Source organism: Manis pentadactyla, chromosome X (genome assembly GCF_030020395.1).
Source record: "Manis pentadactyla isolate mManPen7 chromosome X, mManPen7.hap1, whole genome shotgun sequence".
NCBI classification, from domain to species: domain Eukaryota; kingdom Metazoa; phylum Chordata; class Mammalia; order Pholidota; family Manidae; genus Manis; species Manis pentadactyla.
Window position 1 is genome coordinate 10,795,198 of NC_080038.1, and position 15,207 is coordinate 10,810,404.

The 15,207-nt window shown below is 40.3% G+C and overlaps 2 protein-coding genes across 2 annotated transcripts in view; both read left to right on the forward strand.

Moving 5' to 3' along the window:
- The window catches only part of CA5B (carbonic anhydrase 5B), a 276,577-nt gene that overhangs the window by 176,281 nt on the left and 85,089 nt on the right, over nucleotides 1–15,207 (forward strand). The window lies entirely within an intron of this gene.
- Nucleotides 1–15,207, forward strand: part of LOC130681886 (transcription initiation factor TFIID subunit 1-like) — a 98,571-nt gene that overhangs the window by 82,163 nt on the left and 1,201 nt on the right. Inside the window, 1 exon segment of the mRNA XM_057495601.1 lies at nucleotides 14,709–14,757. Coding sequence (XP_057351584.1) covers nucleotides 14,709–14,757 — 49 coding nt within the window.

Genomic DNA, 15,207 nt, shown 5'->3' on the forward strand with positions numbered 1-15,207 from the left:
GTTTCAGGTGTACAACACAGTAATTTGACATTTATATACATGATAATTCTAGGTACCAGCTATCACCATACCAAGCTGCTACAATATTTTGACTATATTCCTTTTGCTATACATTACATCCCGGTTAGTTATTTCTTTTACAATTGGAAGTCTGTATATACATATATATTTTTGATTGTTTGTTTGTTTTGTTTTGTTTTTTTTGTGTGTGAGGGCATCTCTCATATTTATTGATCAAATGGTTGTTAACAATAATAAAATTCTGTATAGGGGAGTCAATGCTCAATGCACAATCATTAATCCACCCCAAGCCTAATTTTCGTCAGTCTACAATCTTCTGAAGCATAACGAACAAGTTCTTACATGGAGTACAAATACATACATAGTGAATAAGTTACATGGTGAACATTACAAGGGCAGTCATCACAGAAGCTTTCGGTTTTGCTCATGCATTATGAACTATAAAGAGTCAGTTGAAATATGAATACTCATTTGATTTTTATACTTGATTTATATGTGGATACCACATTTCTCTCTTTCGTATTATTATTTTTAATAAAATGCTGAAGTGGTAGGTAGATGCAAGATAAAGGTAGAAAACATAGTTTAGTGTTGTAGGAGAGCAAATGTAGATGATCAGGTGTGTGCCTGTAGACTATGTGTTAATCCAAGCTAGACAAGGGCCATAAAACATCCATGTATGCAGAAGATTTCTCTCAGAATCGGGGTGGGGAAGGTTCTAAGCCTCATCTCTGTTGATCCCCATTTTCTCACCTGATGGCCCCCCTGCGACTGTGCCTGTCTTAGGTTGTTCCTCCCTTGAGGAATCTTACCCGTCTCTGGCTAACCAGTCATCTTCCGGGGCCATACAGGGAAATGTGAAGTTGGTAAGTGAGAGGGAAGCCTTACTGTTTGAAAAGGTTAGCTTTTTACTTCTTTGCATATTTATGCCCTGTGGCTTCTATGCCCAGCATTTGTCTTGAGGTATCTTTACCACTTGGAAGAATTATGATACTCGGTAAATTTGATATGTGGCACGAATTCTATTTAAGGGTTGTAATTAGGTAGGAAGAAGAAAAGCTGTAGAAGTAGCAGGCGGCAGAAAACCTGGGAAGATTGATTATTTCTTTGACAAATCTTCTTGTAGAGTAACTTCAGCATGTATAGGTTTTAAGCTACTACTTAAATTGTGCACACACATTACCATAATAGGAGTACAGTTACGTAACCAAAGCATACCTGTAATTACCAGCCATCTCCAGTGAAACCAAGAAAACCAGTTAGGCACCTTAGGCATTTGTGAAAACTTATCTGTGATATGGTGGATATTGTCCAACTGAACTTGAACAGTCTGAGAGAATTCAGATAAATTAAAACAACCCATTCCTGGGGACTGTTCACATCCCATATGTTCTTTTAACAGTAAATAGTCTGTAGTTGTAAGATTTTGGAGTGCTACAATTTGCACTTCTCCTAATTCTTGGTTGAGTTCCAACAGTATAGATCCAGTCAAATTTGTTGTTTTACTGTATCCACAGGCCAGCTTAGATATCTCCTTCTTCATTCCCATGGCAAGTCCAGGAATTGGTGGGATGAGTGCATCTACACCTGTAGCAGTGCATGGATCTTTGTTCGGGTTTTTTGATGATCATCTTCTGGCATGAGTCTTCCCGAGAGTGCTGATGTTGGAAGTTCTTTTTCATACCATATCTTAGTTCATTTTAGGGGTAGCCAAATTAGGCTTTGATCCTCTGTATAAACACAAGCAAACCCTTTCCCTGCACTTTTATATGCCCTTTATATCATTGTGTAGAACTCATTGGAGGTCACCACACAAGAACTGCTTTTTATTTAATCATTAATCTACACTTACATGACGAATATTTTGTTTACTAGGCTCACCCCTATATCAGGACCCCCTATATACCCCTTTACAGTCACTGTCCATAAGCGTAGCAAACTGTTGTAGAATCACTACTTGTCTTCTCTGTGTTGTACAGCCCTCCCCTTTCTCCCACCTCCCCATGCATGCTAATCTTAATACCCCATTTCTTCTCCCCCCCCTTATCCCTCCCTACCCACCCATCCTCCCCAGTCCCTTTCCCTTTGGTACCTGTTAGTCCATTCTTGAGTTCTGTGATTCTGCTGCTGTTTTGTTCCTTCAGTTTTTCCTTTGTTCTTATACTCCACAGATGAGTGAAATCATTTGGTATTTCTCTTTCTCCACTTGGCTTGTTTCACTGAGCATAATACTCTCCAGCTCCATCCATGTTGCTGCAAATGGTAGGATTTGCCCTTTTCTTATGACGGAGTAGTATTCCACTGTGTATATGTACCACATCTTCTTTATCCATTCATCTATCGATGGACATTTAGGTTCCTTCCAATTCTTGGTAATTGTAAATAGTGCTGCGATAAACATAGGGGTACATTGGTCTTTCTCATACTTGATTGCTGCATTCTTAGGGTAAATTCCTAGGAGTGCAATTCCTGGGTCAAATGGTAAGTCTGTTTTGAGCATTTTGAGGAACCTCCATACTGCTTTAAACAGTGGTTGAACTAACTCACATTCCCACCAGCAGTGTAGGAGGGTTCCCCTTTCTCCACAGCCTCGCCAACATTTGTTGTTGTTTGTCTTTTGGATGGCAGCCATCCTTACTGGTGTGAGGTGATACCTCATTGTAGATTTAATTTGCATTTCTCTGATAATTAGCGATGTGGAGCATCTTTTCATGTGTCTGTTGGCCATCTGTATTTCTTTTTTGGAAAACTGTCTGTTCAGTTCCTCTGCCCATTTTTTAATTGGGTTATTTGTTTTTTGTTTGTTGAGGCGTGTGAGCTCTTTATATATTCTGGACGTCAAGCCTTTATAGGATCTGTCATAATCAAAAAATATTCTCCCATACTGTAGGGTTCCTTTTTGTTCTACTGATGGTGTCTTTTGCTGTACAGAAGCTTTTCAGCTTAATATAGTCCCACTTGTTCATTTTTGCTGTTGTTCTCCTTCCCGGGGAGATATGTTCAAGAAGAGGTCACTCATGTTTATGTCTAAGAGGTTTGTGCCTATGTTTTCTTCCAAGAGTTTAATGGTTTCATGACTTACATTCTGGGCTTTGATCCATTTTGAGTTTACTTTTGTATATGGGGTAGACAATGGTCCAGTTTCATTCTCCTACATGTAGCTGTCCAGTTTTGCCAGCACCATCTGTTGAAGAGACTGTCATTTAACCATTGTATGTCCATGGCTCCTTTATCAAATATTAATTGACCATATATGTCTGGGTTAATGTCTGGATTCTCTAGTCTGTTCCATTGGTCTGTGGCTCTGTTCTTGTGCCAGTACCAAATTGTCTTGATTACTATGGCTTTATAGTAGAGCTTGAAGTTGGGGAGTGAGATCCCCCCTACTTTATTCTTCTTTCTCAGGATTGCTTTGGCTATTCGGGGTCTTTGGTGTTTCCATATGAATTTTTGAATTATTTGTTCCAGTTCATTGAAGAATGTTGCTGGTAGTTTCATAGGGATTGCATCAAATCTGTATATTGCTTTGGGCAGGATGGCCATTTTGACGATATTAATTCTTCCTAGCCACGAGCATGGGATGAGTTTCCATCTGTTAGTGTCCCCTTTAATTTCTCTTAAGAGTGACTTGTAGTTTTCAGAGTATAAGTCTTTCACTTCTTTGGTTACGTTTATTCCTAGGTATTTTGTTTTATTTGATGAATTGTGAATAGAGTTGTTTTCCTGATTTCTCTTTCTGTTGGTTCATTGTTAGTGTATAGGAAAGCCACAGATTTCTGTGTGTTGATTTTGTATCCTGCAACTTTGCTGTATTCCGATATCAGTTCTAGTAGTTTTGGGGTGGAGTCTTTAGGGTTTTTTATGTACAGTATCATGTCATCTGCAAATAGTGACAGTTTAACTTCTTCTTTACCGATCTGGATTCCTTGTATTTTTTTGTTTCGTCTGATTGCCGTGGCTAGGACCTCCAGTACTATGTTAAATAACAGTGGGGAGAGTGGGCATCCCTGTCTAGTTCCCGATCTCAGAGGAAAAGCTTTCAGCTTCTCGCTGTTCAGTATAATGTTGGCTGTGGGTTTTTCATAGATGGCCTTTATTATGTTGAGGTACTTGCCCTCTATTCCCATTTTGCTGAGAGTTTTTATCATGAATGGATGTTGAACTTTGTCAAATGCTTTTTCAGCATCTATGGAGATGATCATGTGGTTTTTGTCTTTCTTTTTGTTGATGTGGTGGATGATGTTGATATACTTTCGAATGTTGTACCATCCTTGCATCCCTGCGATGAATCCCACTTGGTCATGGTGTATGATCCTTTTGATGTATTTTTGAATTCGGTTTGCTAATATTTTGTTGAGTATTTTTGCATCTACGTTCATCAGGGATATTGGTCTGTAGTTTTCTTTTTTGGTGGGGTCTTTGCCTGGTTTTGGTATTAGGGTGATGTTAGCTTCATAGAATGAGTTTGGGAGTATCCCCTCCTCTTCTACTTTTTGGAACACTTTAAGGAGAATGGGTATTATGTCTTCCGTGTATGTCTGATAAAATTCTGAGGTAAATCCATCTGGCCTGGGGGTTTTGTTCTTGAGTAGTTTTTTGATTACCGCTTCAATTTCGTTGCTAGTAATTGGTCTGTTTAGATTTTCTGTTTCTTTCTGGGTCAGTCTTGGAAGGTTGTATTTTTCTAGGAAGTTGTCCATTTCTCCTAGGTTTCCCAGCGTGTTAGCATATAGGTTTTCATAGTATTCTCTAATAATTCTTTGTATTTCTGTGGGGTCCTTTGTGATTTTTCCTTTCTCGTTTCTGATACTGTTGATTTGTGTTGACTCTCTTTTCCTCTTAATAAGTCTGGCTAGAGGCTTGTCTATTTTGTTTATTTTCTCGAAGAACCAGCTCTTGGTTTCATTGATTTTTGCTATTGTTTTATTCTTCTCAATTTTATTTATTTCTTCTCTGTTCTTTATTATGTCCCTCCTTCTGCTGACCTTAGGCCTCATTTGTTCTTCTTTTTCCAATTTCGATAATTGTGACATTAGACCATTCATTTGGGATTGTTCTTCCTTTTTTAAATATGCTTGGATTGCTATATACTTTCCTCTTAAGACTGCTTTTGCTGTGTCCCACTGATGTTGGGGCTTAGTGTTGTTGTTGTCGTTTGTTTCCATATATTGCTGGATCTCCATTTTGATTTGGTCATTGATCCATTGATTATTTAGGAGCGTGTTGTTAAGCCTCCATGTGTTTGTGAGCCTTTTTGCTTTCTTGGTACAGTTTATTTCTAGTTTTATGCCTTTGTGGTCTGAAAAGTTGGTTGGTAGGATTTCAATCTTTTGGAATTTACTGAGGCTCTTTTTGTGGCCTAGTATGTGGTCTATTCTGGAGAATGTTCCATGTGCACTTGAGAAGAATGTGTATCCTGCTGCTTTTGGATGTTGAGTTCTGTAGATGTCTATTAGGTCCATCTGTTCTATTGTGTTGTTCAGTGCCTTTGTGTCCTTACTTATTTTCTGTCTGGTGTATCTGTCCTTTGGAGTGAGTGGTGTGTTGAAGTCTCCTAGAATGAATGCATTGCATTCTATTTCCTCCTTTAGTTCTGTTAGTATTTGTTTCAGGTATGTTGGTGCTCCTGTATTGGGTGCATATATATTTATAATGGTTATATCCTCTTGATGGACTGAGCCCTTTATCATTATGTAATGTCCTTCTTTGTCTTTTGTTACTTTCTTTATTTTGGAGTCTGTTTTGTCTGATACCAGAATTGCAACACCTGCTTTTTTCTCTCTGTTGTTTGCATGAAATATGTTTTTCCATCCCTTGACTTTAAGTCTGTGCATGTCTTTGGGTTTGAGGTGAGTCTCTTGTGAGCAGCATATGGATGGATCTTACTTTTTTATCCATTCTATTACTCTGTGTCTTTTGATTGGTGCATTCAGTCCATTTACATTTAGGGTGATTATTGAAAGGTATGAAATTATTGCCATTGCAGGCTTTAATTTTGTGGTTACCAAAGGTTCAGGGTTAGCTTCTTTACTATCTTACTGTCTAACTTAACTCGCTTGTTGAGCTATTATAAACACGGTCTGATGATTCTTTATTTCTCTCCCTTCCTATTCTTCCTCCTCCCTTCTTCATATGTTGGGTGTTTTGTTCTGTGCTCTTTTTAGGAGTGCTTCCATCTAGAGCAGTCCCTGTAGGATGCCATGTAGAAGTGGTTTGTGGGAGGCAAATTCCCTCAACTTTTGCTTGTCTGGGAATTGTTTAATCCCTCCTTCATATTTAAATGATAGTCGTGCTGGATACAGTAGTCTTGGTTTGAGGCTCTTCTGTTTCATTCCATTAAGTATATCATGCCATTCTCTTCTGGCCTGTAGGGTTTTTGTTGAGAAGTCTGATGATAGCCTAATGGGGTTTCCTTTGTAGGTAACCTTTTTTTTCTCTCTAGCTGCCTTTAATACTTTGTCCTTGTCTTTGATCTTTGCCATTTTAATTATTATGTGTCTTGGTGTTGCCCTCCTTGGATCCCTTGTCATGGGAGTTCTGTGTACCTCTGTGGTCTGAGAGGCCATTTCTTCCCCTAGTTTGGGGAAGATTTTGGCAATTATTTCTTCAAAGACACTTTCTATCCCTTTTTCTCTCTCTCCTTCTTCTGGTACCCCTATAAGGCGGATATTGTTCCATTTAGTTTGGTCACTCAGCGCTCTTAAAATTCTTTCATTCCTGGAGATCCTTTTATCTCTCTCTGCATCAGCTTCTCTGCATTCCTGTTCTCTGTTTTCTAGTCCATTAGTGGTCTCTTGCATCTCGTCCATTCTGTTTTGAAGTCCTTCCAGAACTTGTTTTATTTCCGTATTCTCCTTCCTTAGTTCTTGCATATTTCTCTGCAAGTCCATCAGCATGGTTATGACTTTTGTTTTGAATTATTTTTCAGGAAGACTGGTTAAATCTATCTTCCCAGGTTCCTTCTCAGGGGAAGATGTAGCAGATGCTGAAGCTGTCTGGGTTAGTCTTGTCTGGATCATATTTTTTTGCCTTTTCATGTTGACAGGTGCTATTGACTGTCAGCTGGGAGGGCCAAACATTTCACTTGCTACTGGCCTTTCTTTACTGGGACAACTTCGACCGCTAGTGGCTTGTGTTGGGTAATAGCGTGTAGGCTGGGTCTTTGTGTCTTGCCCGGCCTATATGGAGGGATCTCTGTTTCTGTGGGTGTGGTTTGCCTTAGGCTGTTTCTGTTTTCGCAGCGCCCGGAGGGGTAATGGACGGGGGGGGCTGTTTGGCTGTTTACCTCTGTGAGGTGTCTCAGAGCTGTTGCCCAGGGGGTTAGTGTGCCCGGTTTTCCCTGTAATTTCCAGCCACTGGGCTGTGACCTGTGTTGTTTCCGTCAAGCTGTTAAGTTCCTGTCCCTTTAAGACTTTCAAAAAGCACTCACTTTTCTTTGTCACTGGGGCATCAGCTTTGGAACCCGCTCAGGTCTTGCTGCCCTATTTCCCTAGTTTCCAGCCCTCCACGCATGCACTGTGTCTGTGCTCTGGTGCGGGTGGCTGGGGCTGGGTGTTTAGCAGTTCTGGGCTCCCTCTCCCTCCTGCCAGGAGCTGGGGGGAGGTGTGCTCGGGTCCCGCTGGGCTGCGGGTTGTATCTTACCCCTTTCACCAGGCGCTGGGCTCTCACATGTGTGGATGTAGTCTGGCTGTTGTCCTGTGTCTTCTGGTCTCTCTTTTAGGATTAGTTGTATTTATTGTATTTTCAAAAATATATATGTTTTGGGAGGAGATTCCCACTGTCCTACTCATGCCGCCATGTTGGCTCCGCCCTCCAAAAACAAATTTTAACACAACGCTTGCATTAAAGCTCACCCTGACCCTGGAAACCCTACATCATTTATAAAATGTCTCAATTGTGAGTCATTTTTGCCTGAGAAATGAACTCACAGCAATTGGTACAATTACAGCTTGTATAAATTACCAAGTTGATTTTTTTACAGTTAGTTCTACCTCACCTTCTTCCACAAATGATTTGAGGCAGCTTACTGAAATGTAGACATTACTGGGATAAAAGAATTAGGTGAGATATATAGTGACCACACTAGAGGAGGTGAGGATTTAATAATATTGGTAACTGTTGAACCACTGTGTTGCATGATTCAAACCAACATAAGACTGTATATCAATGACACTTTAATTAAAAAATTAGTTGAAGGAGCCAGAGAAAGAGGAGCTTCCTAAGTAAGAATGATGCAGCCAATGATGAGATTATTACATAAGTATGCAGGCCAATCAGGTCCAAAACAGCTATTCAAGGCAAGCCAAAGATTTTCCCCTAAATCTTATAAGTGACAATGGAAAAGAGGAAACATCAATCATTTTAAGGTTCTCCAGTGTTCATAAGAACCTTCTGTTGTGTTTTTTTCCGGAATAGTTTTCTTGAATTTTCATCCTGAGAGAAATCTTGTTTCTACATAGATGATATAGTGAGATAAGTGGGAAATCAGTGTCAAAAGGAGTTAAATAGAGGTCCCCTCAATGGAAACTGTTGGCACAATCACAAAGCACAGTTCATTAAATCAATCCTATGAACCATCAAGTCCTTTGTTCATTCAATTACACAAGCCCTCAATGGTCTGGATTAATCCAGGGTAGCATGTTCACAGTCTATCCCTAGGATGGCCAATAGGTTTTACTCACATGTCAACTTTGAGCTATTTGTAGTGGCTGCCTGGAAAACCATGTTGAGTTTTATAGCTTTGTCTAGGCCAGAAGGAAAAGGTTCTGTGATTAACAGTGACTGTCATGGGTGCAGGATGGGTGAGTGGCTGCATTTGTGTCTCTGATTTGTGGAACTCCAGGTCTGGCACACAGGGTTTTTGTGTAGTCGCTCCAAATCAGTACTTCTCAGTATAGGGATTTTGACAAATATCTGACAGTAGAGAGTTCAAGTTTCCTCTCTTACTCTGTCCCACCCACACTGGTCTTCCCCTGCCCATTCCTTTCTCAGAACATTTTCCTTTTCTGTTCCTTTGTTTGGGCCACTGCCTAGTCAAGGCTGGGTTTTCTCATCTTTCGGTTCTCAGCTAAAATGTTATCTCTTTAGAGATGTCTTTCCTGACAACCACATAGGATGTTGTATTCACAGCCTGTCAATCTGTACAGGGCATAGGTGTCGGCTGGAAATGGTGTTACAGTGCAGACTCTGACTCAGTGGTTCTGGGGTGTGACCTGAGAGTCTGCATTTCAGCAAGCTCTCAGGGGATGCAAACCTAATATTCCATGAAAGACACTTTGAGTAGCAGCCCCACTGCTCCATCATATCACACTGTTTCATTTACCTTACAGTGTGTATCATGGTGTGAAATTATTCATGTATCTATATATGGGGGTGTTATTCGTTGGCTGCTTACTAGACTATAACTTCCATAAGAGCAGGGACTTTGACCAGGTTGTTGAACTTTATATGCCCAGCACTTAACATAGTGCTTGGCACATCTGTAGATGCTCTGTAAATACTGCTAAGTGAATGATATTCACCATTCATTGATTCCTTTACCTCTTTGGATCCCACTTATGGACTGCTTCAGTGACTGCCCATTTATACACCAGGAACTAGACTAAAAATGAGAAAAGGCAGTGGCATTCAGTGCCAGGACTTGAACTACTAGTTACCTGTCCAAGCTGAGATAAGAAGCTTGAACTGGGATGTAAATTCATCTCACTAAGCATGGTGTTTAGTTAGAATGACATGTTTTTTCATAGCAAGCAAGGTTTTTCAAAATTTTGAAATATCATTGATATACAGAACTACATTGGTTTCAGGTGTAAAACATAGTGATTCAACAATTATATACTTTACCAAATATTCACCACAGTAAGTGTGGTTACCATCTATCAAACATTCAAACATATGACAGTGTTATTAACTATATTTCCTATGCTGTACTTTCATTCCTGTGACTAATTTATGTTGTAATTGGATGTTTATACCTATTTATCCCTTCATGTATTTCACCCATTGCCCCCAATCCATCCCCTGTGGCAACCACCAGTCTATTCTCTGTGTTTATGAGTCTATCTATGTTTTGTTTGTTCATTTGTTTTGTTTTTGATTCCACATATACGTGAAATCATATATTGTATTTCTCTTGCTCTCATTTATTTCATTTAGCATAATACCCTCTAGGTTCATCCATATTGTTGCAGGTGGCAAGATTTCATTCTATTTTTGTGTCTGAGTAATATTCCACCACATATATGCACCCTATTTTCTTTATCCATTGATCCACTGATGGACACTTGTTGTTTCCATGACCTGGCTATCATAAATAATGCAGCAACAAACATACAGGTGCCAGTATCTTTTCAAATTAGTGATTTTGTTTTCTTTGGGTTAATTCCCAGAAGTGGAATTACTGGGTCATATGGTATTTCTATAAAATTCAAGTACAAAATTTATATAAAAAATTGAAGTGAGATATTTTTTCAGAAGACTTAAACAGAAAAAGAAAATGAAATTTTGATTAGGTAAGTCAGATAAAGTAGATGTAGGATAAATCAATTAGTTACCGCAACAATGATACTAACTTGGATTTACTTAGAAATAAGGATCATAGGTTTGGTTATTCTACTTTCTCTTAGTCATCTTAAGATAAATGAACTTAGTGTAATGGTAAATTCAGAATACAGAGCTAATGAAAGAGTATAAACTTACAGAATCTTCATAAAAAATTACATATAATATATATTAGACTTGTAACAGAGGAAAACTGAATTAAATCTTTGGGATTTAAAATTTAATTCTAATATTAACTTGAAAATGAACTCCACTCTCCCCCAGAACTTTGTAATTATTAACAGGTGGCAGTTTCTCTTTGTTCTACCTGTTTTCTGAGTGTCAGGACCAGAGAGAATGCAGAATACAGATTTTGCAGAACCCAAGCCATCCTGTCCCAGCGTACTGATGAGTAACTGATAAGAGGTGCAAAAAGCAATTGAACTGGTTCAAGACTGTCAGCTTACATCCTTACTATTTACTACTTTCTGTGTCTGTGAACAGCACAGCCTCTCTCCCTCGACCTCCCTCTAAAAGCCCCAACTGCTTGTGCTTCAGGGGGACAGTGGTTTTAAGGCTTTTAAGGCACGAGCTTGCCACTCCCTCATTTGCTGGCTGAATAATAAACTATTCCTTTCCTTTCCTCAAAACCTTGTCATTGTGTTTTGTGATTTGACTATGGTGACAAAGACCAGTTTTCTGCAACAGACTGATCTATCATTTCACCAGTATCCCACAAGTTTATGAAATGGTAATCTTTAGAGAAACATTATTTAAGGCTTTAACTGGTCCTTTCTTCTTACTTATCATTTGTGTTAATGGAAACAACCCCAAATAAGAAGAAACAGGGTAATAAAGGAAAACAGAGAAAGGAGAACAAAATTGACAAGTTAGGCATTGATGATAATAAGGCAAGGGTGGGGGAATCCTTCATTAGAGTATATCAAAATGCTACAGTCACCAAAACGGAAAAAAGTTTTAAAAGAGGAAAGGCTCAAGTCAAAATAAAATCTCATTTGCACCAGCACTGTGAAAAGATAAAAGCAAACTGTTCTTTTCAGTCTAAGTGTGATGTGTCCAAGTTGAGAACTCCTCACAGTCCACTGTGCACATCTAAGAAGAAGCTTCTGTGCAGCAGTTGAGAATTAACCTGACCGTCGGTACCTCAACATTTAAAGAGAAAACCACGACACACACAGCTAGGAGGTTTGCCTCAGAATATGACATCTGACTTACTTATTTTTACACGTAATTACTGATGCCAATTTATCAAGGTGTCAGTGCCAAATAATTGTCTCCACTGTACTAGATCCAAAGTTGCTGTTTTGGGTATGGGGAAACTGGGAAGAAACGCATGGTCCATTGCCTAAAAGCACCTGCACAAGGGAGGTGGCACCATTAGGTTAGAGCAGGGGTCTTCAGCCTCAGCACTACTGACATTTGGGGTTGGATAACTCTTTGTTGTAAGGGGCTGTCCTGTGTGCTGCAAGATGTTTAGCTGCCTCCCTCATCTCTGCCTATCAATCTATTCCATGCCATGGGACCCCTATGCCTGCCCCCTACAGTTGTAATAAAATGCCCCCAGATTATTTCCAAATGTTCTCTGGGGGACAAAATTGCCCTGATTGTGAACCACTAGGTTAACATACAACAGAATTGCACAGAGGGAAAAATCTTTTATCCCCATATGTATCTTTACCTAATGATAGCATACAAGAGAGTAGAATCAGTTTGTTACCTCGCTTATAAATCTGAAGATATTGGGATAATTTTTATAAACCTCTTGAAATTGTTTATTACTTAGATATGCCAAGTTCATTCCAATTTAAGCATGAAGGATCACATTTCATTAAAAACGCACAACTTCTACAAAATTAGTGAGTGATATTAAATAAAACTGAGATGCTAGTTTTAAAAGTGCAGGATTTTTAATCTTAAAAAGAGTTTGACATTCTGGCATCTCAGGAGTTACCTGCTTCTACTTTGGTTTGCAATCTTCTGGTGGGCTCAAGACACTGTGACCTTGGTCTTTAAGGGTTCACTTAGCACGTGGCATTTATGGGCAAGGTCATGGAACTAAATGTCCCTGTAGTAGGAACTCTCTTCCTAACCATATTGGCTAATCAGTGTTAGGTCTCAGGAAACCTTTGTTCTTGGTGAATAAAGCATGCTTAATGTCCTGGCTGTTGAACCAGGGGCCTTTCTATTGGACTACAGTGCACAGAAGAAAACAGTGCCCCCCCACCAGTCTCTCCACTTGTTCCACCTTAGTCCCATGGGGAGATACACCCATGGGGGGGTTATGGTGCAAATGGCCACCGAAGTAGCTCCCTACTGCCTGGGATAAACCTTGTGTTGAGACTCGGATTCTCACTATTGGTGGAGTCAGGACATCAGTTCATTTCTCAATGTATCATCCAAACACAGAGAAAGCCCAGGCCGATGTGCGTGTCTCCATCTACAGCCTTTGCCTTGCAGCTGTCTCCAGAAGCAGGGGGAACTCTCCCCACAGCCTGTCTGCTTTAGGAAGTGGTTCACTCTTTACTAGTCCAACTGCCTGTCTCTGAACAAAATATTTCTCTGCAATTACATTTGGATGGCTGGCATTTTTTGAGTGCAAGGTTAACCAGCCTATAGTGTAAATAGTGCTGCAGTTGAGAAACTCTGCTCTAGACACTTGACCAGTTTCCCTAGTGTTATCATGTTAAATTACCATGACACATGTATCAAAAGTAAGAAATTAACCTTGGTTCAATATCATTAAGCTATGGAATTATTCAGATTTCCATTTGTTAAAACGAATACCCTTTGGTCCCGAGTTTACTCCTCTTTAGTCTGATCCCGTGTGTGACAGTTTCTCCATTTCCTTTGATTTTTGTGACCTTCATTTGCCTTTGTGATTTTGAGCTTGATACTTTTGAAGAGAGTTGTGTTTCTCACTTGGCTGTGATACCGACCCCATCCACATAGCACAGGCAGTGTGTGTAAATGTGTGCTTTGGGGTTTCATCTGTGACTGCAAGTTTCATGGCATTTAGAGGGTAGGGATGACTGGTAATCGTAGTGGTTGAAGGCTCAAGCCAGTCCCGTGTAACAAGGCATTTCCTCAGCAAAATGGCAACCAGAGTGCCCTCCCTGCCGCACAGAGCTCTCAAGTCCTTTCGAGTAACTCATGTAGACTGAAATGCCTTGCTTCAAGTCTAGCAAAAGGCAGGTAGTCAACTTCAAAGTAAAAGCTTGACTTTTTAGAGTTTCAGTTCAGGAGTTTTTGTATCTAATAGTAAGTGCCTCTACTGAAAGTCTTTGCTTTAATGTTTTAGCAACAATTTGAGTCTTTTGGGAAATCTTTATTTGTAACTAGACAAAATGTTTTCGTTTTATTTGCTGAGGTATTACAGCAAAGCATAAGTTGCAGCCCAATGGAAACACCAAAAAGAGAACTAGAATTCATAGCGTAATTCCGTGGCAAGGGGGCCAGGAAAGCATTTGGGGCCTCAGCTGTGCTGAAGGTGGTGTGTGCATCCCTCTTGCTGCTTTTCTTTATAGCCCTTCTCTCCACCTGCCAGTGTGCACATTTATTTACTTGTATCTTCTATCTCCGCCCCCTTAGAAAGCAAGATCTCTGGGAGGAGGGACTTTGCTTTGTTTGTAGTGTATTCTCTGACTCTCTAAAGGGAAATACCATCAAATCCATGCTTGAATAGTATTTAAAGAAGCTTGAGCTGGTAAGAACAACACAGGCAAAGTGGCCAAATGACCTCTTAGCTGGTTTCTGGCCTCCTCTAGTATGCTAGCAATATGGCTTTGTACTTGTCTAAATTGTGCATATGGCATGTGCTGCACGTAATACTCCATCTTTTCCCTTTGATAGTATGTGTTGAGATATATATCATTCTGTAACACATGTGTAGCTGTAGTTCAGTAGTTTGCCACAGCAGGTCATTGTGTCCTTCACGGGATATTTGGGAGCACCTGCAGACAATGCTGATTGTCACTGCCAGAGGTGGTCCTAATGCATGTGGCCGAGAGAGGCCAGGTTTGATGCTCCAAGTCTCCAGTGCACAGGGCATCCACCCCCCACATAAAATTCTCTGGCCCAGTAGCCCAGGAGCCCATTGGCCTATTTGTTCCCTTTAATCTGTGGACTAGTATTCCCTTGACAGCACGTACCGCGTCTACTTCATGCAGTCCACTACTGGTGGGTGTACAGGCTGCTCCAACTCGCTGCTCTAACAGAGTGCTGCCCGCAGCCTCACCGATCTGTGTGTGTGTGCAAGCGCCGTGAGTTTCTGGAAGCCACGCTTTGTTCCAGGGAACACTCCCCAGTGCTGCTCTCGGATGGCTGCCCCCCGACACCGCAGCACTGCCTGGGACTCTCGTTCTCTGTCTTTACAGCGTGTGATATTGTTTAACTTTTTAATGTTTCCCAGCCTGAAGAGGGTAAATACGCAGATCATTTTTTTTATGGTTACAAGATCTGGTTGGTTATCGATAACGCAAAACCGTGAATAATTCACACCCAGAACATTCTTCTCAATGGGGGTAATGTTTTTGGCAAGCATACAGCACTTCACAGTGCTCAACTTTGTATCTTGATGTGCGCTAAATCCCCCCACAACCCATTTTCGGAGCCCGAGTGTGACTGTTT